The 25,241-nt window shown below is 51.3% G+C and overlaps 1 protein-coding gene across 4 annotated transcripts in view; it reads right to left on the reverse strand.

Moving 5' to 3' along the window:
• LARP4B (La ribonucleoprotein 4B) overlaps positions 1 to 25,241 on the reverse strand; it is a 639,242-nt gene that overhangs the window by 224,478 nt on the left and 389,523 nt on the right. For all 4 annotated transcript variants that reach the window (XM_078663295.1, XM_078663296.1, XM_078663294.1 and 1 more), the window contains one exon: positions 8,361 to 8,406. In XM_078663295.1, coding sequence (XP_078519421.1) covers positions 8,361 to 8,406 — 46 coding nt within the window. The remainder of the gene's footprint in view (positions 1 to 8,360; positions 8,407 to 25,241) is intronic.

Consider the following 25,241-nt stretch of genomic DNA (forward strand, 5'->3'; position numbering starts at 1 on the left):
TTGGAGGGGACAAAACCATATGGGAGCCCAATAAACTCTGGTATGACACAAACTTTCCTTGCCTTTGTGTCCAGTAGCACCATGTGAGCAAAGAGCAGATTTTGATTTGTTTCAATGTTGGTGATTGTGTTCAACCTCCATGAAGTATGCAGTCTGACAATGTACTACAGTTTCTTTAGAGGCTGTTAACTTTACCAATTGTATGGGGAATACCACAAGGCAAATGATTTTAATGCCATCAGCGCCGTCTCTCAAAGGCCAGGTCTAGTGGTTTAGTGGACTAATGCGTCCACTGTAGGGGCCTGTGTTTGACCTCATGGTACGGGTTCGAATTCCAGTGCATCCACTTAGCCTTTCATCCTTCTGAGGTTGATAAAATGAGTACCATTGCGTTGGGTAGCAATAAATATCTGTTATTCAGTACCAAGATACCCTTCGGGTGAATGTGTTCTTTACAAATACACGTTATGTTATGTCTCTATGAAACTTACCTTCGTTATATTGCTACGATCTTCCCCATATCTAATGTGTAGTAAAAGACTATCATTGATTGCTCAACATGCATTCGTTCCCAAATGAGCATTGATTAATTGACAAATTTGACTGGTTTTAAGAGATAGTTTTTTTTAAAACTACGTGAACCTTTAATAAATCCTTTATTTGTCTTATCTCAATGCAGTGCTTAATTTGCTGTATTTGGCGCAACACGTGTTATTTTAAACTTCTGTTTACATTAGTCCGAGTTTTATACTTTTTAAAGACATATAAAAAAGTTAAATGCTCTACTAATTAACTTCGCTGAAAATGTACACACAAAACACCGCTATGTGGTAGATTTGCATTAAGAGTTGACAAATAGGTGCTGAGCACGGAAAACACTGGTACAAACAAAGCAATGTCTCAATATTTGTTGCCAATGTGCAGTTGTTATAATTATGGATTCCTTATTATTATTCCCATTTAAAGTTGATTGATAATGCTGTCTCCCACGGATTAGATCTTTTTGAAATACAAACTCTTTGAATCTAAATAATCATTAAATAGAATGCCTGTAATGATTTTATCCTAGGCTAAATTTCCTGTGATGAATCCTATAAAAGCTTTGTTTTTATAAATATGTTAAATATGTAAGTGGCATAACAGGTATGTACAGTGACTCCGAGCTCATTATTGAGAGAGGTGTGGCAAAAAAGTATTTGGAATTATCTTGAATTTCTCTATACTAATTGTTTGAAATCATAGTCTGTGTGAGTTTTGTGCTGAGTGGCTGCGAGACATGTTGGAATTGCTCCTAGTTCTGACCACCAGTTGAATGGCAGTGCAGCATTCGCTATGGGCCTTGTTATCGAATGCTCACCCATCTAGGTCTCTCTGAATGAGAGGTAGATGTTTCTGCAGAAGTATTTACTCTTATCGTGATGCTTGGAGTTGTACTGTAGTCAGATTGCCACAGGGATAACCTGAATGGTAGCAGTGAGAGAAAAGAGCTTAAGAGGACACCACAGTTACAAGTATGGTGTAGATGGTCGTAGTGTTAATTCTACGCTGCTACACCTAGTTAAGAGTAGGGGCTAGACCATGGTCAGTTCACTAGACTGATCCTGTGTTTTGTTGTATCATACTTTTCACCTATCCAAGCAGGATTACCACTAACGCCTGGTCTGCATCATCTATGAAACTGCATCATCTATGACAAGAGGTCCTTATATAGAGCCAAAACAGAATCTGTACACCTGGGTGAGGTGAGGGTCGTCTGGACCCCTGATTGTTCATTTTGATTGCGGTGAATGTTGTGATTATCACTGAAGTTTTTTTTGTCACCCCTCCTTATGTGGTTTAACTTCAAAATGAGATATTGAATGAGGGTTATAATGTGGCAACTTTTTTATAGGTTGTCAGTGGTTTCTCCCGGATGGATATGGTTGCATTTTTCATGGTCATGTACACAGTTGCATTCAGCAATTCTTAGAACACCACAGAACAAGCATTCAAAATTACAATAGGTCTCGCCTTTGATTAAGTTAAAGCCATTTGCTTTGCTAATGGTATTGTAGAGCAAAGCAAATGGCTTTAACTTAATAAAAGGCGAGACCTATTGCATTTCCAATGCTTGTTTTTTTGTTTTGGTCCCACAGCATCACACTGAGACCATACTGATTCCTATGGGAGTCCTGTCAGTCTGCGGCAAACGTGAAGACTTTTTTCTGTTTGTTATTTGGCCCTAGAGGGTTGTTTTGTGATCACCCCACAAGAGTTGGGGGTCCGAGTATCCCTACCCTTGCCCCAACTGTTAAAAAAAAAAAAGGGAGGGGGGGGGGGGGGGTAAGAAATTCAGAACTCTGGGATACAGTCCTAAAATGCCGGCCACAGCATTTTTCTACATGTTGCGGATGTGAATCACGTTGCGTGGTCCTGCAGGACCGACCAATCACATTGCATACTTGGAAGTTTATTTCCCCCACAAGATTCCAGCAGCAACAGATATCTATACATTTTGAAACTAAAAGTCTCGAAAAGGGCTGAACTGAATTACACCAAAGCACACTTTCTGGATAAATATCTAGCTTTCTGCCCAATTTGGTGTAATTCTGTTTAGCCATTTTTTAAGTACTGCTGTTAAATGTTTCCTATGGCAAATTTATGGAGAAAACAGTGTTTTGGGACTCTCCGTTTTGTCAGCTCCAGCTTGACGGGTCACCCCAAATCTTTCCAGGAAGGATCCAAGGTGAATGAATTATTTTTCTGGAAATTTGCATGAAGATTCGTCAAACGGAACCAAAGGTGTTAGCAATACAAAAAAAAACTACTTCCAAAGGACACTGATTCCCGTATACATAGGAGTGTACCTATTATAGTTTCTAATTTTCTTTTGTTTAGGTTTCGCCTAAGTGAAAGCCTGCGCACTGCGCAGGCTTTTCACGCAGGTGAAAACCTAATGAGAATGATAGTGGCTTGGGAATCCGCCCCTCTGTTCCATTGGCTAGCTCCATAAATGGAGGCTAGCCATTGGAACAGAGATCTGTCCGTCATGGCCGGACCAGATTCGTGGGCGTTCCCGCAATTTCTTCCCTCTCCGCCCCTCTGTGCGCGTCATCTCGGCCGTGGGCGGGGTTTTTTTTGGGTTTGTTTTCTTCATTCCAGGCCGACCGCCGCCGGAAGAAGTCCAGGTGAGTGCTTTTTGTTGCCGTTTCCGCCCCCCCTCCCGCTGTCCGTGCTTTCCCGCCCCCCTCCCGCTGTCCTTATGCATGTCCCCCCCCCCCCCCCCCCTCCCGCTGTCCGTGTCTCCGGCCACACTTGTTTTTTCTTTCTACAGGCTGGAACATCTGCTTATTTTGTCTCCCCCCCCCCCTCTCCCACTGTCCGTGCTTAATGCTTGTTTAGAGGGGGGGAGACGGCATTCCCAATAGGTCTGGGTGCTTTCATATAAAGCCGCACGGCAGAAGGTGGGCGCTCTGCATGTATTGCAGTTGGTTGATGGGGGTACGCATGTACTGGGTGTACGTCGTCTGCGAGAGGAGGTTTGGAGAGCATGTAAATATTAGATAAACCGTGTGCATCCACCAGGGAGGGGGTCCTGTCTCGTTGGGGGTCTTCTCAATGTGAAAGGGACTATTTGCAATCTTGACTGTTTGGGGTGTCAACTACTTCTGGGTGTGGCGAGGCCGGAGGAGTAATTTTGGGTTGTCCGGGGCTCTAGTGGCGGCTTTATGAAGGGGGGGGTCTGCTTGGTCCAGGAAGGGGCGGGAGGAGGAAGCTGGGGCCTGCCTTTGTATTGCTGAATTTGGGATCCTTTCAGAGTCGGGCCCTCCCCCTCCATTGTGCCGGTGGAGATGTGATCAGGTCTGGCCTGAGGTTTTCAGTGGTGTGGGGTGGGGCGCTGGGAGAGCCCGTAGGCTGTGGAGGGGGAGAGCTGGGAAAGGCCCGGGCTGCAGAGGGCCAGGATGGGCTCGGTCTCCAACCAACGCACAGGTGAGGGTCTCCGACTTCTTTGGGGGTACATGGGTGGGACAATCTCTATTTAGGGGTTGGGGGGCTGGTATTTATCCAATGGGAGGGCATGTTGGTTATTGTAGTGAGAATTGATATTAAGTCCTAAATGTATGCGCATACGTCCTGGGAAAAGGGTGCGTGCTTCCTGTCCCGGGCACTGCCTAAGCGTTTCCTACATGGACTGGGATGGACATGGAGTGTCTCGAACACGGTGAAGTCCAGCTGTCTCTTTACGTGTTATGGGGGAGGGGGTGAGACAGTACATGGGCAGTCCTAATTACAGGGTCTTCTTATATTTGCTTGAGGCAGGGGGGAATAAAAGCAGCTTGAAGTGAAAAGGGGTCAGTGTGGCCATCATGGCTGTGATGTAGGGGCTCGTGAATGTTCCCTGGAGTGGGTTAGGGTGCCTATCCAGGGGTATTGGAGTGTCCTGGGTCAGACCAACTCTTGATAAAGGGGGGAGGGGGTCACTGAAAAGTAAGGAAGCAGTCGTGGATTCGGGCGGGCCGGCACTAGTCCAGAGGCGGCATCTCTATGGAACCTGGGTGGGCGGGATTTGGGGGTCTGTAGAGTTCTGTATGATAAGAGGCATGGATAGCTCCAGAGCGAATGCTGGTAGTTGTTCTGGGGTGAGTAGGCGCCATTTGTCTAAGGACTAATTGGCAGTGTCCAGGCCGGGCACTGTGCTCCTGGGTGGGCCCGGTGTGTTGGCTACTGACTCATGGGCATGGAACTCCGGGGTGCAGTAACCCACCCCTTCTTTGAAACTAGTGCCAGCACCAGTGACATGACGGGTTCTACCCCCTCCTGTTGGTGTCTTTGACGATGCAGCACGTGGCTACTTACTGGTGTAGGGAGACCTGGTTTTGCCCAGCACACGCGTGCATTCTGGGATTTATAGTCCCGGGTCTTTCTACCGCGGCGGCACACCTGACGGCAATGACGAGTGAAAAGGAAGCCCAGGCCAGGAACGGGTGTCCCGTTGACCCGGAGCTCTGGGTTCTGGCTGAGGACAGTGTGGCTGCAGCAGAGGAGGGCACGGGTGGGGAGTGGGGGGGTGTCCCAGGCCGAAGGGTCCTCACACATGGAGGTCGGACTCACTAATGCCCAAGGTATGCGGCCCTGGGGTGGGCTCTGGGGAGCAGGGGTTGTAGCTAGCTTGGTATTCAGCGCTCTGGCGCATGGGTTTCTCATCCTGTAGGAGAGGAGGGCGAAATAATTTGATGGGGTCTCTTTAAGAGAGTGAGTTGTAAATACGGGATGTAGGACAGATTAGCGTCGGGAAAAATGCAGAATGAGCTATTGGAGAAGTTTAAGCGTGGGAATTGGCGGGCACCTATTTTTGACTGGTGTTCTGACCGCTAGATAGGAAGAGTGCATTTTTAACATGAGGCGGGGTGACCAGGATTTGTAGGGACAGTCCCGGTTTTCACCAGCTGCTCCGGCAGATTTCGGGATATTTGACTCATGCCCTCTTTTTAAGGGGGTTGACTGAAAACAGTGAGGCACTTTATTTTCACGGTGTTCTAAAGCTGTGCTAGTTAGGAGCTGTTATAAGTAAGCTATTTAATTAACAGTTAGGATGTTTGCTTCAAAAACGACTTTTTTTTTTTAAGTGCCTCTTCTGTGTCCTCTGTTCCTATGTTGGTTAGAGCTGTCATTCTGCACAACGCCGATGATGTGAAATTGTAGTCCTTTTTTCTATTTTTGCAAAATGACCCGGTTTTGGGTTCTTAAGATCTGGTCAACCTAACAAGAAGGGCATTTGCTGACGTTTGCAGTAGATTACTGGAGTCCCACGATCATTTCCTTGGGAGATTGGGGGTAGTGTTGGCATTAATAACGAGGGGTGACATTTCCAGTTTTGAAGTACCTCGCTCGAGTTTGGATTGGCAAGGGCCTAGAGAACCCGGAGGAGGGTAGGTAGCTGAGAACAATAGGTAAGCTAGTAGGTTAATGTCATGGCCTTCTAGACAACCGAACGATGGCTTCTTGTAGCTTCTGGGGATTGTACTTTCACTTTTAACACTGTACAGGTGAGCTCAAAAACCCAGAAGTACAAACGCTGATGGCGTCACGTGACACGAGGCAGCGTTGGGCGTGCTAGGCTTGGAGTGCAGAGGCCTTGCGATACCAGCACACTCCGGTGGATGGCGAAGAGCTGTATATTGCCTATTCCTTCTGCATTTTCATTTGTTATACTTTTTAGGTTTCGCCTGGTGTGGTGTGTGTGGGGGGGGGCTCTGGGTGTGTGTGTGTGTGTGTGTGGCTCTGGGTGGGTGTGTGGGTGTGTGTGTGTCTCTGGGTGGGTGTGTGTGTGTGGCTCTGGGTGGGGGTGTGTGTGTGTGGCTCTGGGTGTGTGTGTGTGTGGCTCTGGGTGTGTGTGTGGGGCTCTGGGTGTGTGTGTGGGGCTCTGGGTGTGTGTGTGGGGCTCTGGGTGTGTGTGTGTGTGTGGGGCTCTGGGTGTGTGTGTGTGTGTGGGGCTCTGGGTGTGTGTGTGTGTGGGGCTCTGGGTGTGTGTGTGTGTGGGGCTCTGGGTGTGTGGGGCTCTGGGTGGGTGTGTGTGGGGCTCTGGGTGGGTGTGCGTGTGGGGCTCTGGGTGGGTGTGCGTGTGGGGCTCTGGGTGGGTGTGTGTGTGGGTGTCTGGGTGGGTGTGTGTGTGGGTGTCTGGGTGGGTGTGTGTGTGGGGCTCTGGGTGGGTGTGTGTGTGGGGCTCTGGGTGGGTGTGTGTGTGGGGCTCTGGGTGGGTGTGTGGGGCTCTGGGTGGGTGTGTGTTGGGCTCTGGGTGGGTGTGTGTGGGGCTCTGGGTGGGTGTGGGTGTGTGGGTGGGTGTGGGTGTGTGTGTGGCTCTGGGTGGGTGTGTGTGTGTGGGGGGCTCTTGGTGTGTGTGTGTGTGGGGGGCTCTGGGTGGGTGTGTGTGTGTGTGGCTCTGGGTGGGTGTGTGTGTGGGGCTCTGGGTGTGTGTGTGGGGCTCTGGGTGTGTGTGTGGGGCTCTGGGTGTGTGTGTGTGTGTGGGGCTCTGGGTGTGTGTGTGTGTGTGTGTGGGGCTCTGGGTGTGTGTGTGTGTGGGGCTCTGGGTGTGTGTGTGTGGGGCTCTGGGTGGGTGTGTGTGGGGCTCTGGGTGGGTGTGTGTGGGGCTCTGGGTGGGTGTGTGTGGGGCTCTGGGTGGGTGTGCGTGTGGGGCTCTGGGTGGGTGTGCGTGTGGGTGTCTGGGTGGGTGTGTGTGTGGGGCTCTGGGTGGGTGTGTGTGTGGGGCTCTGGATGGGTGTGTGTGGGGCTCTGGGTGGGTGTGTGTGTGGGGCTCTGGGTGTGTGTGTGGGGCTCTGGGTGTGTGTGTGGGGTTCTGGGTGGGTGTGTGTGTGGGGTTCTGGGTGGGTGTGTGTGTGGGGTTCTGGGTGGGTGTGTGTGTGGGGTTCTGGGTGGGTGTGTGTGTGGGGCTCTGGGTGGGTGTGTGTGTGGGGCTCTGGGTGGGTGTGTGTGTGGGGCTCTGGGTGGGTGGGTGTGTGGGGCTCTGGGTGGGTGGGTGTGTGGGGCTCTGGGTGGGTGTGTGTGGGGCTCTGGGTGGGTGTGTGTGGGGCTCTGGGTGGGTGTGTGTGGGGCTCTGGGTGGGTGTGTGTGGGGCTCTGGGTGGGTGTGTGTGGGGCTCTGGGTGGGTGTGGGTGTGTGTGGCTCTGGGTGTGTGTGTGTGTGTGGGGGGCTCTGGGTGGGTGTGTGTGTGGGGGGGCTCTGGGTGGGTGTGTGTGGGGGGCTCTGGGTGTGTGTGTGTGGGGGGCTCTGGGTGTGTGTGTGTGTGTGGGGCTCTGGGTGTGTGTGTGTGTGTGGGGCTCTGGGTGGGTGTGTGTGTGTGGGGCTCTGTGTGTGTGTGTGGGGGGGGCTCTGGGTGTGTGTGGGGCTCTGGGTGTGTGTGTGGCTAGGTGTGTGTGTGTGTGTGTGTGTGTGGGTGGCTCTAGGTGTGTGTGTGTGGTAGTAATTGCTGTCTGCTGAGCTCGTCCGTAGGGTACAATAGGTCTCACATTGCGAGAGATTAAGCTAATGGCAATGTAAATGACAAAACCAACACATAAATACAAATTTTGTCATTTACAATGCCAATAGCTCTAACTTATCCAAAGGCGAAACCTTTGCATTGTAAATGCTTGTTTTAGCAACTGCTATGCAAAAACAACCGCACAACTCCAGTTTGAGTTTATCACTTTTAAAAAATTCTATGGGCAAACTATGTACAACTGCAAAAAAGAATGCCTTCTGCAATTGCACTTACATAGACATTTTATACTATGTTTATGTTTAAGTTCAACAAACAAGCATACCACAGCTAACCAGAACATAACACCTCTATTAATGCCGGGGCAAAAGCATTATAAACGTACCACAAACTTGTCATCTCGCTTCTTCCTATACCCGTAGGAATTTTTCCTGAGAAAGAAAAGTAACTTTGCATTAGATTAAATGCATTAAAAAAACTGATACACAAAGTTTCCCACCATCTTAACACAAAGTGCACAACCATGTGAACATCAATGACATAATAAAGTGCATTTATAACAACGATGATTAAAGTTAGTTTCCAACGCTTATATAGCACACATAATTGGATTTTGAAAACCCTTCCCACAACAATCTACCTCGATCCACCCAGTAACCAGACACAAAGCTGAGGCTATGATGCCAGCATAAACACCAGGTATAAGTGTACACCTGCTTGGAATTAGTTGTGATAAGAAAGCAAAATAATAAGCCTAAATCGAATGCTAAATAACATTCTGAAAATCACCTGTAGATCAAAATACTACTCCATTACATTTTGGTTTATACAAACACATAAGAACCTTAATTACATTTTTATGAATACTGTAGATTAATGCTCTTAATAAAGCATGTTAGTAGCTCCTGGTAGTATTCTTAGTCACGTGCAGTCAGTGAGGTCTATGACTCGGGTTTTAAGAGTCAATGGTCTCACTGCAGACTCTGTAACGTTATAACATTTCAAATCAAAAGATTTTAATAAAATGCCATTAGGAATTACATATTTTTTTTCCTGTTGCTTAACAAATTCTCTCAATCAAACAGCAGCAAAAAATCATGACCTTCTGAGGTGATAAGGCTGGTCATTCGGCTCCATGGAAAACGTCTGGCAACTATTTGTGAGGTGAGAACAAATATCCAAAATATCCTTTGGTCATACAGAAAAAATGTGTTTAAGGACTTTTTTTTCCCAAAGAGAAAGTATCCCAGTCTTTATTTTCTTCCTAGTGTTCAGTTTAAACACAAGAACATGCTTAACAACCCACAATGATGCCAGCTGTAAAAGAAAAAGGCTAAACTTTTCTTTGAACATAACCACTCTTGAAGGCGGGATGCAACTCAAAAATGTTTTCCATGCTTTGTCTATTCAGTTTGGGTGTCTGAGGACCTTTATATGTGCCCCAAGATTTCTATCTGGTGGAAACTAACAAGTAAGTTACTTTCAGTAACACTTTTTCTAGTAGAGACTCTAATCAAATTCCTCACCTTATAATCCCCATGTATGAGACTGGTTCCAGAAAATCTTGTGTAGTACCTCTGCATGGTGGTAGGTAGAGTTGATTGGCTCCAAGAAGGCATCGTTCACTTCGTAAAGGCCATCATGATGCCAATGTAAGCTCCACCGGCAAGTTGACAGTTTGTTTTGTGACTATTTCTACACCAAAAATGCAGACAAAACCAATGTTTAACCAATGTGCAGTGTCTAAAGGGATATCTTCGGGAGTCCGGGTCACAAAGAGAGAAGAATGGGAGGGCTGATGAAGAATCTGCGGTTAGATAGTCTCTCTACTAGAAAAGGCGTTACCGAAAGTAAATAACTTCTGATAGACTCCTAACCACAGACACCTCACCTTAGAATAGATACCCAAGCAATACCTCCCCGGAGGTTGGTCTGCGAAGTAGCTCAAATCAGAAAAACCTAGAGGATTGAAATGGTCTTTGGTGAAATCAATGTGGAACGAGAGAGCTCTCTTTGGATCCAAGCAATGGAGTCTCTCCTCCTCCTTGAAGGATGACTGGGAGCGAAAAAAGTAGGCAGAGTGATCAGCTGACCAACAAGAAATGGAGTGACAACCTTCGGCAGGAAGGAGATGTGTCTGAAGAACCAGTTTGTCAGGTTAAAAGATGGTTCAGGGAGGGTGAATTTTGATAGTCAAGAGCCACAGAAAACAGCTGTGTAGGGGACTCAAAGGAGGAATACACCAGAAACTTGAGGACCGGATTGAGGTCCCATTGGGACATCATTAAAAGGGTTACAAGGGAACAAGTATTGCAAGACATTCAGAAAATGAGTCACAAATGGTGACTTCAACAAGGAGGGTTGATCCAGCAATGACAGCAGACCTAGAAAAACATACTCGCTATGGTGAGTCAACAGGTTCTCAGGGTGAACCAGTTTTCAGGCCTACTTGACCGACCTGGCGAGTAAGCGATCTCTGCCACTGTGCCAATCAGAGTTTACTGCAGCGAGTGCAGTGCGAGGCTCTAGGGGGCAGCAGGGTAAAATGTTATAAAAAGAAAACAAATGTGGCAAAGCAAAGGAGTTGATTGCCTGACTGCAAAGTAGGCTCGGACTGCTGAGGCTCAGTTGTAATCAGCCAATCAGATGGCAGCTCTTAATTGTGCTCTCCTTCGTGGATATAGAGTATAGGCATGTTTACATGCTTCTCATTGGTGGATTACAATGAGCCACAGTGGAATATTCAGTTCGAGAAGTGTGTAAACTGCCTTTGCCAGCCCCTGCATGGGTAGAGATTTGTGGTGGCAGCGAACTGGCTGGGCACAGTATAGAGCCATACTTCAGTTGTACCCAACTTCATAAGTGACCACTCCACCAGCAGCAGGCCACGCACAGCAGCAGGTAAGCTGGAGCAGCTCACTCTCCATCTAGGCCTTGAGATACCGTGGCAGCTTCTCTGTAGCTCCAGAGGCCACAACCTGGGATGTATATTGATACGTAGTGGGTTAGGTTGGGTCACATTACGCTCGTTGATTGACCCCAATGGCAGACATATAATAGGGGGCAGCAACTCTTATCATTATGGCAGCAATATGGACCTAATATAGATGATCCTGATTTCTTTTACACCATTTGGTCAAAGATTGCCTTACTGGGCTGCAACACTAATTTGGGGCGGCGATTTCAACGCCCTATTAAACGATGATCTTGACAGATCGGGCTCTTCCCATAGGATCCATCCTAGGGCAGTATTGATGTTAAAATCCCTCACACAGGAAGATGGTTTGGTAGACATTTGGAGACAATGGTACCCAGAAGCGAGAGAGGGCACATGTATTTGGACACCATAATGCATGGTCCAGACTAGATTTTTAGCTTGTATCCGGGGATGTAGCAACATGGGCAACTGTAACTAGACACATGTCGCAGACTTTATCCGACCATGCCCCAGTCTTGCTAAAATTAACACTACCCCTGTTGGTCCCCCGGGCATTCAAATGGCGACTACCCCTTTATGCCCTAATGGATGTGGTCTTAAGGAAGAATTTCACAGAGATAAAAGTAGAATGCTGCTCAATTAACGAAAAGTCAGTATCCTCTCCCTCCCTTCTCTGGGAAGCCTTTAAAATAGTAAAGAGAGGGGCATGCATCGCTTAGCAGGCTGGCGTATTGAAGGCTATTAGACAGACCCTTTCGCAGTTGGAAAATGCCATCCGGGATACTGCTGGAATATAGTAGAACCTGTGGGCCTGAACATCTGGTAAATGAGGGAGAACATTTCAGAGTTTGGAAACACATTTCTAATGGAAATTTGCCACGGCTTGAGGTTATGAGGAAGGGGACCACCCAGGCAAAGCCCTGGCCGCTATCCGCAGAACTCTGCGCACTTCATTATATCACAGAGCTCCTGAATGGTGCCTCCAGCCTAGTGAGGGGCCCGAGCACACTACTGGATCTCCTAACAGACTTCTATGCTACATTATATTCCTCCACCACTAGCGACTCGACCGCAGGATTATCGACTATTTAGATTCGATCAAGCTGCTGTGGCTGGGTAAGGCACATCGGGCCTACCTTGATGAGCCCGTTCACCACCATAGATACCATCCTAGTGATACATAGTCTGCAGGAGACAAGGCCCCGGGATTGGACGGGCTGACAGCTGTAGGAGAGTGGGGTCTGCAATCCCATGGCCACCCCAGATTTTTGCTTTTTGCTTCACTGATTTACGACTTTCCCTGGCTGTGGGCCTGCTAATCAGACCCACAGCCTAGCTGTTCTCTCTCTAAATTACAAGCATGTACCTTAGGTGCATTTACCAATTGGTACTGGGCCACCTTATCAGTCCCTGTACAGTATACCTTAGGTATCCATGGCATAGGTGTACCCAGGGCCTACCAGGGGCTGCAGCATGTATTATGCCACCCCTGGCTGGCCACCCAAATCTGACACAACTGGCTGCACGACAGCTGGGGCAAGGTGGTGTAATCACCCTTTGCTTTAGATATAGTATTCCTATATCAAACCCTAAAATGGACACATATATTCCTATCAGTCACTCCTATGGCAGGCCTTATCAATCCTGAAGGCAGAGTGCTTGGAATTATGTGAGATGGTGCTCTGGCATGAGCTGAGCCCGTTTGCAGCTTGCGGAAACAAGTCCTTATAGCTGTTCCATGATAACGCTATACCATATACTCTTAAGTGCATTATGAACCTCGCGGTCAAATGCTAACTTTGGCATAGCATTATCAAAACATGTCGAGTAAGGGGTCATACGAATTGGAATACTAACCCCTCGCCAATTCTGGCGACGGGGTTAGCATTCCAACCTTCAGAGGGACACGACATGTCTGTAACTGTGAACCCCGGTTAAAGTTAACTCGAGCCTCAGCATCACAAAATGGATGCTGCCACCACAGACACAAGTCTGACCTCCTGCTGTTGGGAGTCCTTCCAGCAAGGGAGACTCAGACAAAGGGTTTCCTGCCTTGGGAGGTGCTAGCACCACCCCAGACAGGATTTTGTGTATTAGGTAGGCCAAGGCTGAAAGGAATGAGACATGCCTGGGGCACACAAGGTGCCCTGTGCATACACCGGTTCCAACCAGTTGCTGGGGCACTCCAGCCCCAGCTCTGGCGGGAAACCGGACAAAGGATAGGGGGTGTAACCACCCCCCTTCCTGGTCCCACCCAGGGGAGGGACCTAGTCGTAGTGCAGCCCCCTTTAGCTGAATAAAGGTAGGAGCTGGTCCCATTCCTAGTTAGATTAATCTTGACAACTTCCACGAAGAAACTCTTGACCTTCGACCTCCTGAACATCAGAAGACTGAAGAATCTCCCCTATGGTCAGGGAGTGACCATCCTGCTTCGCAGGCACCATCAAGCTCCTGTGCGGTTTGCTGTAAAGTCCTTCCAGCCCGGAATCCTACCATCCAGCTCGACAAGACCCGGACCTCCAGACCCCTCTGACCTCTACCCACATCCACTGCACAGCTGGGACCCGTGGGTGCGACGAGCAACGTGGAGACGGCCATCTTGAAGAAACCTGCACAGCGCTTCCAGCACGACCCCCGAGAGTTCCTCGAGTGAGTGCATTGGGGACTGAGAAGCCCCACACCGACGCAGCTCCTGCTCCAAAGACCAGCCCCTCCAGCATCCCCGTGATCTGCGTGGGGCCTCTTTTACTTGGTTGCTGCTTTCCAGTTGTCTGGTCACTTGCCGGCTGGCTCGTGACCTCTGAGACGACGACCCGAAGATTTCAACACTGCCAGTCTGGTCCCCCAGACTGGCCCTTGCTTCCTTGCAAAAGAGAAGCACCCCGGACCCTCCTGGTCCACATCAGACGCCATCTTTGTTCCACCGCGTGGCTTGCATTAGCCAAGGCCTGTTGTCCAGATCGACGATCCGACACCGCCAACAGCAGCAGACTACGTGGGACAGCTCGTGCCTCCAGCCTGGTCGTGAAGAACAGCTCCTGGTCCGCGCAGCTACAGAGAGAAGCGACCCTTCCTCCACCTGAACGCGGCGACAGCATCTGGTTCCCTCCTGGTTCCAGCACCGTCACTGGCTAGTGACCAAGACTCTGTCCCCTTCCCTTTCAGGACTTACTTCTTCCCAGTTCCATCCTTGGAACCACCGGACTCCTCCATCTGGCTGCCTGCCAGCAACTCTTTGTTTCAGGCATCACCGGGATCAACGCAGCAAACCAGACACCACTTCAGCCCTATGCACCCGCAGCCTGTGGGTTAGGTAACTAAAGCTTCTGGGTGCTGAAGTCAGTGTTCACTATCCTAGTGTCCAGGTCCACTGTTGTTTTCCCTCCATCCAGCCGGGTTCGTCCGGAATCCGTAACTTTCTAAATTGTAAGATCCATAGACGTTGGTACGCATCCCGCGTGAGAGTTCCCACTCTGCACGTGAGTCCCGTAGGCCTCCTGCTCCGTACTTACCTAGTTCGTAGTGTAGTCCCACCGATCCTCCAGCCTCTGGATCTCCTTACAGTACTTTCCTTCCTCGCATTCCATTGTTTTGAGTATATGGTTTGTCGTGCCCCTAAGGCACTCGTGTAAATATTGTGCGAACTAGTATTTCTTTTGTAGTATTGTCATGTGCTTAGCCCTCTGACCTCATAAAGAGTTCAGAGGTGTATGTTAGTTAATAAATATCCTTTTATTTTCATAACAACCTGTGTGGTGTCCTTTCATCTGGTATTCAAGGGGTTATATTGTGGTAAAACAGCTGGCTTCACATGCCAAGAGTTTAGCCTAACGACTGCTTTTGTCCACGCTACTAGGATAGCTGGTCTATAAGGTTGACTTGCAACCAATCACCATAAGGGGTTGTTTGGACTGATACAAGGCGATCACTAGAATTAGTGAGCACCATATATCAGGCCAACTTCTCACAACAGCCCCCTTTAAAACAAGCATTGGCATAGCCAATAGGTCTCGTCTTTGGGGTCTTATAAGTATTTAGTTATGCAGCACAATATCCTTGGTGCAACAACACCAACTGTTGCATGGCTAAACACTTAAAAGGTCCCAAAGGCGAGACCTGTTGGCTATGCCAATGCTTGCTTCCATAGGGGTTCATCATGTGCCTTTTTGCCAGTCAGCATGCGTTTTGCCCTATCATGGAATGCAGGCCCAGGACTTTCTCAAGGCTTAAGGCTAGCATGGCTTTGAAATCTCAAAATAACAGACAATCATGTGCAGGAACCACATAGATCTGACCTTGTTGCAACATCGACATTTTATTTTATTTTTTTAATAATGTATCTTATATAATCTTAATAGCCCTGCGTGCTGGTTGATGTCTAGGTGTGTTTCTTCCATATATATCACCACTTACAGCAACATCACCGATGACTGTTTTGTTAAAGCAAAAGCAAAGTTCAAATCATTCCATTCATCAAAACAGAGAAGTTTGAAGCCAATAAAAAGAAAAGCAAACTGCCCTGGTTCAATATGTATGCAGCTTTTGTATAATAAAAAAAAAAAAGCAACTCATTGTTGCTGTGAGCAAAGCAAATGAGGAACAAACGGTGGGACAGCGTGTGTGCGAGGGAAGCGATCAAACTCAGTCTAACTTTCATTGATGATGCCATGCGGGTCTTTGTTTTTCTCTCTGCAATCAGCACAGCAAAAATGCATTGGTAATGTGCTGCTCTCGAAATAACACATACACTTTCTACCACTTGAAGCTTATCTCCCACACATCCCTTCGCACCTGTGTGCTCATTTCACGATGCCTTGCCTCGCCCATGGCCTGTGCAACATCTGCTCTCACCCACCAAATCTCTAAAAGTCCACGAAACACACTAGAGTTCGGCGGATGTTAGAACCCTACATCAAAGAGGATAAGCTGACAGACCGGAGCAGGGCCATATAAAGAGAGCGATAAAGAGTTACCCTCAGGCGTCAGACTGGATCCAGCGATTTTTTATTTAGCAGTAACACTGCGCGTCTGTAGGTGCAGCCAGTCGACTGCGCGTCAGTCGTTGGCGTCGTGAATGCAGGAATGACGTTTCGGTGTCTACTTAGATGCCCCCCCTGCACGCTAACATCAGTTCTGACACCTCCAGGCCAGTAGCGCAGAGTCATGCAAGACACTGACTACTGGTGCACATAACGAGGGCCCTAGAAGGGAGTCCCGATCCCTAGAAGTCAGTTAGCAGAATGAGGAGGATGGGTTGGGCGGTAAGGAATCTATAACTACATATGTCTCTTACAGATACATCGTTACTGAAGGTAAGTAACTTGTTCATGTGAAAGAGACTATAGTTATAGATTAATTACCTGTAGAATAGATACCCCAGCAATGCCAACCCCAGGGGTGGGTCTGTGAACTAAGTTCACACCAGAAAGTCCTGGAGAACAGAACGGCCAAAGTAGCAGTCTCTCCGGACTTGGCTATCCAGGCAATAATGTTTGGTGAACGTGTGCAGAGATGGCCACGTGGCCGCCCGACAGATGTCAAGGAGTGGGACCGCACGCCCCAAGGCAGCAGTAGCTTCCGCTGCTCCAGTGGAGTGGGCAGGCAGTCCCACTGGGGCTTCCTTCTTTGCCAAGGAGTAGCAGATTTGAATGCATAGGACAACCCATCGAGAGATGGTGCCTTTTTGCACAGCCCGGCCTTTCTTGGCCCCCACATATCCAACCAAGAGTTGATCGTCCACCCGGAAATCTTTTGTGCTATCGAGATAGAAAGACAGCGCATGTTTTGGGTCCAGACGGTAAAGTCTCTCCTCCTCCTTGGAAGGGCGCAGAGGTGGGAAGAAGGTGGGCAAAGGGATGGTCTGTCCTATATGGAAAGAGGTAACCACTTTGGGAAGAAAAGAAGGCCTTGTGCGACGGACTACTTTGTCCAGATGAAAAGCAAGAAAAGGAGGTTTGGAAGACCAAGCCTGAAGCTCACGCACTCTGCGAGCAGAAGTGATGGCAACAAGGAAAGCGGTCTTCAGAGTGAGGAGCCAGAGAGGACAGTTGTGAAGAGGCTCGAAGGGACCGCACTTAAGACAGGTTAAAACATGGCTCAAGTTCCACTGGGGCATTATGAACGGAGAAGGAGGACAGAGGTGAGTAACACCCTTTAGAAATCTATTTACATTACCCCTATTGAAAAGAGAAGGCTGATCAGGAAGGAGAAGAAAGGCAAATATGGCCGAAAGGTAGCCTTTAATAGTGCTAAGGGCAGAGCCCTGCTGGGCCAAACATAGAATGAAGAGGAGAACCTCTGAAAGATGGGCAGAAAGGGGATCCACAGCCTTTGCTGTGCACCATGCCACAAACTTGTCCCATCTGCAGGCGCATATTGTCTTAGTGGAGGAACGCCTGGCTGCCAAGATGACATTACAGACTTCAGGAGGAAGGTCCAAAGCTGTCAACTGTCGCCGCTCAATGTACATGCAAGGAGGTGGAGGCTGGACAGGTTCGGGTGGAGGATCCTCCCCTGCTGCTGCAAAAGAGGATCCTCCCAAAGAGGCAGTCTAATCTTATTGATGGCCATGCTCAAGAGCTCTGGGTATCAGACTGTTCCCACCCAGTCTGGAGCCACAAGAATGACTGCCCGGTCGAGCTTGATCTTCTTCAGGACTCTGGGTAGAAGTGGTACAGGCGGAAAGGCGTACAGGAGGCCGCAGTTCTAATCGTGACGAAAAGCGTCGCCGAGAGAGTGCTGCCTTTGAAATTCCAATGCGCAGAATTTCTGACATTGCGCGTTCTCTTTGGTGGTGAACAGATCAATCAATCAATCAATCAATCATAGCATTTGTATAGCGCGCTACTCACCTGGAAGGGTCTCAAGGCGCTTGGGGGAGGGTTCCGCTACTGCTCGAACAGCCAGGTCTTGAGTTGTTTCCTGAAGGCGAGATGGGGAGGGAGTTCCATGTCTTGGCTGCCAGGTAGGAGAAGGATCTTACTCCGGCGGTGGCTCTTCGGATGCGTGGTACGGCAGCGAGGACGAGGCTCGTAGAACGTAGCTGGCGGGTGGGCGTGTAGAAGGTTAGGCGGTCGTTGAGGTACTTGGGGCCCAGGTCATGGAGAGACTTGTGTGCGTGGGTAAGGAGCCTGAACGTGATCCTTTTGCTGACGGGGAGCCAGTGCAGGTCCCTCAGATGGCCGGAGATGTGGCTGCGTCGGGGGATGTCCAAGATGAGTCGGGCGGAGGCGTTCTGTATGCGCTGGAGTCTTTTCTGTAGTTTGGCTGTGGTTCCCGCGTAGAGGGTGTTCCCGTAGTCCAGTCGGCTGGTGACGTGTGCCTGGGTGACCGTCTTCCTGGTTTCGGTCGGGATCCATCGGAAGATCTTTCGGAGCATACGCAGGGTGTTGAAGCACGATGAGGAGACGGCGTTGACTTGTCTGGTCATCGAGAGGGAAGAGTCCAGGATGAAGCCCAGGTTGCGTGCGTGGTCTGTTGGCTTGGGAGCGGTGCCCAGGGCAGGAGGCCACCAGGAGTCGTCCCAGGCGGAGGGCGATGGTCCCAGGAGGAGGACTTCCGTCTTGTCCGAGTTCAGTTTCAGGCGGCTGTTATTCATCCACTCTGCGACGTCTTTCATCCCTTCGTGTAGGCTCGTTCTGGTGGTGGCGGGGTCTCTGGTGAGGGAGAGGATCAGTTGGGTGTCGTCGGCGTAGGAGATGGTGTTGAGGTTGTGTTGGCGTGCGATGGCTGCAAGAGGTCTCATGTAGACGTTGAAGAGGGTGGGGCTGAGTGATGATCCTTGCGGTACGCCGCAGATGACTTCGGTGGCCTCGGATCGGAACGGGGGGAGGCGGACCCTGTGTTCTTCCGGCGAGGAACGAGATGATCCACTCCAGTGCCTTTTCTTGGATACCGATGTTGCTGAGGCGTTGATCTAGGGTGCGGTGGCAGACGGTGTCGAACGCTGCAGAGAGGTCCAGGAGGATGAGGGCCGCTGTTTCCCCGTTGTCAAGCAGGGCTCGGATGTTGTCGGTGGCTGCGATGAGGGCGGTCTCGGTGCTGTGGTTGGCTCGGAAGCCGGACTGCGAGGGGGTCGAGGGATCCGTTCGTCTCGAGGAAGGCTGCAAGCTGTCTGTTGACGGTCTTCTCGATGACTTTGGCAGGAAAAGGGAGGAGCGAGATGGGGCGGAAGTTCTTGAGGTCGGTGGGGTCCGCTGTTGGTTTCTTCAGTAGGGCATTGAGCTCGGCATGCTTCCAGCTCTCCGGGAAGGTGGCGGTGTTGAAGGAGGAGTTGATGACGTCCCGGAGTTGGGGTGCGATGATGGAGTCGGCCTTGTTGAAGACGTGGTGGGGGCAGGGGTCGGTTGGAGATCCGGAGTGGATGGTGTTCATCGTGCGGGCTGTGTCTTTGGTGGTCACCGAGGTCCAGGTGCGGAGGGTGGCAGTGGGGGGCGTTGGGTCGACGGTTGGGTGCGTGGATGGTGCGCCGAAGCTGTTGTGGATGTCGGCGATCTTGCGGTGGAAGTACGTGGCGAGAGAGTCGCAGAGATCTTGTGAAGGAGTGATGTCGTTGTTGCCGGTGCTGGGGTTGGAGAACTCCTTGACGATGCTGAAGAGTTCCTTGCTGTCGTGGGCGTTGTTGTCCAGTCGTTCCTTCAGTGATTTCTTCTTGGTGGTGCGGATGAGCTGGTGGTGCTTGCGGGTGGCGTCTTAGAGGGCGGTCATGTTGTCTGTGGTCTGGTCGAGGAGCCAGGCTTTTTCGAGGGTGCGGCAGTTCTTCTTGGAGTCTTTGAGTTCGTCGGTGAACCAGGAGGCTTTCTTGCTTCTGGGTCTGCTGGGAGGGTTCTTTAGTGGCGCGAGGTCGTCGGCATAGGCGGTCAGCCACTGCGTGAGGTTGCGTGCTGCTTCGTTGGGGTTCGTTGTGCTGGCGGGTGGGTTCTGGCTGAGGGAGGTGGTGAGCTGCTCGGCGGTGATCTTGCTCCAGCTCCTGCGGGGAACCTGTTGCGGGTGGCGGTGGGTCGTGGTTCTTCTGAAGCTGAAGTGGACGCAGCTGTGGTCGGTCCAGTGAAGTCCGGTGGAATGGCTGAAGGTGATGTGCTTGCTGGATGAGAAGACGGGGTCAAGCGTGTGGCCGGCGTAGTGGGTGGGGGTGTTGACCAGTTGCTTGAGTCCGAGGTTGGCGAGGTTGTCCAGCAGGGCGGCGGTGTTGCGGTCCTTGTTGTTCTCCAGGTGGAAGTTGAGGTCCCCTAGGAGGATGTAGTCAGCGGAGCGGAGGGCGTGCGGGCTGATGAAGTCTGTGATGTCTTCGCTGAATTGTGTGCGTGGTCCCGGGGGTCTGTAGACGAGGGTGCCTCTGAGGGTCGTCTTTGGGTCGGTGTGTATCTGGAAGTGGAGATACTCGGCGGCGGCGAAGGTGTCCTTGGAGTCGGTCGTGATGTGGGTGGTGTTCTTGTGTACGATGGCGATGCTTCCTCCAGTCTGGTTGACGCGGTCCCTCCGGGTGATCTTGTAACCATCTGGGATGGCGATGGCAATGTCGGGTGCTGAGGAGGCGTTCATCCAGGTTTCTGTGAGGAAGGCGACGTCTGGTGAGGTTGTGTCGAGCAGGTTCCAAAGTTCGATGGCGTGTCTGTGGATGGAGCGGGTGTTGAGCAGGATGCACTTGAGGTGGCTGTTGGTGCTCGGCTTGGTAGCTGTGGTGCTGGTCCGGAGGCAGGTGAACTTGCAGGCTTGACAGGTGAAGGGTCCGTGGGTGCGTCTCGGGGTGGCTCGGTGGCAGGCTCTTGGTCGGTCGGGTTTGAGTGCGATGAGGGTGGCGGCGGCGTAGGTCCGTCGGGGGCCAGGGGTCCTGGCGCTGGGCACGGGCCAGGCGCGGACGGGCGCAGACGGGCTTGCCTTCGGCGCACAATCGGCGCGCCCGCTGCGCGTCAACGCTGCGCGTCAACGCTGCGCGTGGGAGTGGGCATCATAAGTAAGGAGCCGGGAGGGCGGGTCAGCTGGGTGGCGGGAGCGGGGCGGCGAATGGGCGGCGGGGGGCGGGGCCGCAGGGAGGCAGCGGCGGGAAGCAGGATCGAGCGACCGGCTCAGCGGTGGCTGGGTCAATCAAAAAATGGCAGTCGGCGTCAGCGGGAGCAGGAGGGGGCGACCAGGCCTAGGAAAGGCGCAGTGGTCACTCCAGAAGGCAGTCCGCGGTCTCCTTAAGTAAGGAGCCGGGAGGGCGGGTCAGCTGGGTGGCGGGAGCGGGGCGGCGAATGGGCGGGGCCGCAGGGAGGCAGCGGCGGGAAGCAGGATCGAGCGGCTGGCTCAGCGGTGGCTGGGTTGCTAAAAAAATGGCAGTCGGCGTCAGCGGGAGCAGGAGGGGGCGACCGGGCCTAGGAAAGGCACAGTGGTCACTAACCAAGGCTCTCCCCACCGCTGAAAGAGAGATGCACCACCTCAGAGTGTAGACTCCATTCGTGATCCATCAGGCACCGGCAGCTGAGTTTGTAAGCCCTAGCTTTCAGAGAACCTGCCAGGTGTTGAACCACCAGGGACATGCCCTGATGTTCCAGCCATGTCCAGAGACGAAGAGCATCTTGACAGAGGGTCCACGACCCCACCCCACCCTGCTTATTGCAGTACCACATGGCGGTGGTGTTGTCTATGAACAACTGCACCCCCTTCCCTTTGAGAGAGGGAAGGAATGCCTTCAGTGTCAGATGAAGCGCCCGGAGCTCCAGCACGTTGATATGGAGCCCGGACTCCGCCGGAGACCAGACACCTCTGATCTCCGCCTCGCCAAGATGGCTGTCCCATCCCAGGAGTGACGCATCTGTCACCACCGAGAGGTCTGGTTGGGGAAGGGAGAGGGATCTGTCTCTGAACCAAGCTTGGTTTGTTAGCCACCACTGCATTTGTCGTGCAGTCTCCTCCGACATCTGGACGAAGTCGGAAAGATTCCCCTAATGTTGCACCCACCAGAACTTCAGGTCACACTGCAGAGCCCGCATATACTACCTGGCATGATCCACCAGCAGGATGCAGGAGGCCATAAGGGCCAGCAGCCTCAGGGTCATTCTCACCAAAATCCTGGTTAGAGGCTGAAACATCGTTATCATAGCCTGAATATCCCGGACTTGCTGCTCGGAAGGATAAGCCCGAAACTCCACTGTATCCAGAACTGCTCCGATGAAAAGGAGCTTCTGGGCGGGAGTCCGGTGTGACTTCGGCACATTGATAGTGAACCCCAGCGAGTGCAGGCGATCTGCCGTAGTCTGGAAGTGGGAGCAGAGAGCCTCAGTAGATCCTGCTTCAACAGCCAGTCGTCGAGATAGGGGAAGACTGGAGCCACTGATCTGCGCAGATGAGCTGCGACCACCACCATCACTTTCGTGAACACCCGAGGGGTGCTGATAAGGCCAAAGTGGAGTACGGAAACTGAAAATGCTCGTGGCCTACCGCAAACCTAGGTAACGCCTGTGGGCGGGCAGGACTGGGATATGGAAGTATGCGTCCTGCAAGTCCAACACTACCATCCAGTCTCAAGGGTCGAGGGAAGATAGGACCTGAGCCACAGTGAGCATCTTGAATTTTCCTTCCGGAGGATGCGGTTGAGGGCCCTGAGGTCTAAGTTAGGAGACAGGCGTTTGTCCTTTGGGTATCAGAAAGTAGTGGGAGTAGCAACCACAAACAACTTCTGGCACAGGGACCCTTTCGATAGCTCCCTAGGCCAAAAGATCTGCAACTTCCTGGCGGAGACGGGCCAAGTGATCCTCCGACATGCGATGGAAGGATGGTGGCATGGAGGGAGAGGTAGTCTCGAAGGGGATGGAGTAGTCCCTTTGGACTACCTGCAAAATCCACCTGTCTGACGTGATGTTTTGCCAGTGGGGTAAGTGATGGCAAATCCTGCCAACCACTGGCCTAGGAGGGATTGGAGGTTGCTGCAGGGGCGGGTTTGAGTGGAGTGGACTGGCCTGTCCGCTGGCCCCCAGACCCGCATCGCTGGGTCCCACGTCCGCGGCCATGCACAGGCTAGGCAGCTTGAATGACCCAGTGGGTAGACTGAGTCGAACGTGGTGGAGCAACCCTTCCGTAGCCACGAAAGGGATGAAAAGCAGACTGCGTGGGGTGAGAGGTGCCGCGAGACCCAAGGATCTGGCAGTAGCCCTAGAATCCTTAAAGCGTATGAGCGCCGAGTCTGCATTGCCACCGAAAAGGTGACAGCCATCAAAGGGTATGTCCAGTAAGGTGGATTGGACATCCCCAGAGAAACAAGACGTCCTTCAACCAGGTGCAGTTCCTCGGTTTACTGATGTGGAAAACAGTTCGTCCCAGAGAGTCGGCGGTATCCAGTCCACATCGGATGGTGAACTTAGCTGCATCTCTGCCCTCTGCCACTGCACGAGTGAGAACGGCCGGGCCTTTTCCGGGCTCTGGGGGCGGGGAGCATACCAAAGTCTAGGGAGGTATCCAAACCACTGGCATCACCCAGTTCCCCTCGCCAGTCTGGCTCTTCAAGCTGGTCAGCCAAATGGTCCACAGACCCCTCCTAGTCCTCCTCTGGTTGCCACTCAGGCCTGAAAGGTACAAATGACGATCCGGTGCCCTGTCCAAGTCGAGGGTGAGGCTAGGATCGGCATTGGTCTGGAGCACAACCGGCACCAGGGGCGTCGACACTATAATCTGTGCTGGGGAAGGTGCCGTGAGGTCAACCGGCGTCAATCCAGATCCGGAACCTCGGGACCTTCTGGTGCTGGAGTAGCTGTCTGGAAGACCCAAGTCCCCCTGCCGAGTCCGCGGTGCTCAAAGTCAGGCAGGCGGAGTCGGGCTGCCCAAAGATGCTGAGAGGGGCTTTGTCGAAAGCTCGAAGCTGGGCAGGGGACGATCCCACTCCAGGAAAAGGGGGGGGAAGCACAGAGCCATCCCAGGAGCAGGCTCCGAAGACGGAGCTGGAGAGTAAAGACGCTCCAGGTACTGCGTCAAAGACGGACAAGGCGAAGGCGAAGAGCGACGGTGATTCTTCACCTTCTTCTTGTGCTTCAACTTACCAGGGGAGTGCAAAGACTTGGATGACTAATAGCGATGTTGGCTCTGCCGACTGCCGGGCCTCCAAGAGCTTTCCGGACCGCTCACGAAAAGACTTCGGATTCATGGCCTGGCAGTCGGAGCACGACTATATGTCGTGGTCACTCACCAGACACTGAAGGCACACGAGGTGGGGGTCTGTATCCGACATCAGGCGGTTACAGGCCTCGCACGGTTTAAACCCGGTCCGATGATGGGACATCCCTCGTACACCAGGAGTCAACACTCAAAAAAGAAGTCGACAAATAAGTTTGTCAAAAAATGACTCTCTCTCTCCGGATCTGCGCTAGGCTGGTGTGGAAAAAGAAAGAACTGGCGTTAACGTCACGATGCCAGCGAAGTGGAAGCACTGCTAAAGAGAAAATCTCCAGATCCATTCTGACGCCTTGTGGTAATTCTAAAGGTAAGGAATCTATAACTACATTCTCTTTCAGATGCAGTAATACAGACACTTCTTAAACCGGGGAAACCCTGGAACCTCGGAGATTCATATTGCCCTTTGTTAATAAAATGTATGCAAAACTGCTAGCTAACAGATTACAGCCACTCCTCCCCCTTATGGCCAAATCAGATCAATCGCGATTTATACCCGGACGTTCAACAGCACATCATTTGTGCAAGTTTTTACACCTCAACCCTCAGGTACCTGCACTGGCAGCCCTTTTGACACTACTAAGACATTTGATTCGTTGGAGTGGACATACCTATTTACAATCCTGACCAGGTTGGGCTTCAGCTCTACGTACATACAACAAATTCACCTTTTATACACTGCTCTCACTGCGCGTGAACCTCCTCCTCCTCTGACATATTCCCCGTGACACGTGTCAAGGGTGCCCCCCTAACTCCTCTCCTCTGCGCTATAGCAATGGAACCTCTTGCAGCACGAATTCGGCAACACCATGCCACTACAGGACTGGGATTCACATCTAGAGGGCTAATTGTCTCGCTATATGCGGACGTCATCACACTTTACATACACAATGCCAGGGAAAACCTCAACCCTGTGATATACAAAATTACTAAATTTGGGGGTCCGTCCTTAATACAGATTAATTGACCTAAATTAATACTATCTCCCCTAACTGAAGTGCTGCACCCCTTCACACTGGAATATCCCTTAGCATGGGCTGGTTGGTCGGGTCAAATACCAAGGAATCTGGCTCAGCCGGGATATACTTGAGCTCTGGAGCATGAACTATGGAGGGGAAGTGACTTGGCTGGAGAGGAGGATGGCGGCCTTGTCCAAACTGCCCATGTCGCTGGTTAGCTACAGCACAA

The sequence above is a fragment of the Lissotriton helveticus genome, chromosome 10 (assembly GCF_964261635.1).
Source record: "Lissotriton helveticus chromosome 10, aLisHel1.1, whole genome shotgun sequence".
NCBI classification, from domain to species: Eukaryota; Metazoa; Chordata; class Amphibia; order Caudata; family Salamandridae; genus Lissotriton; species Lissotriton helveticus.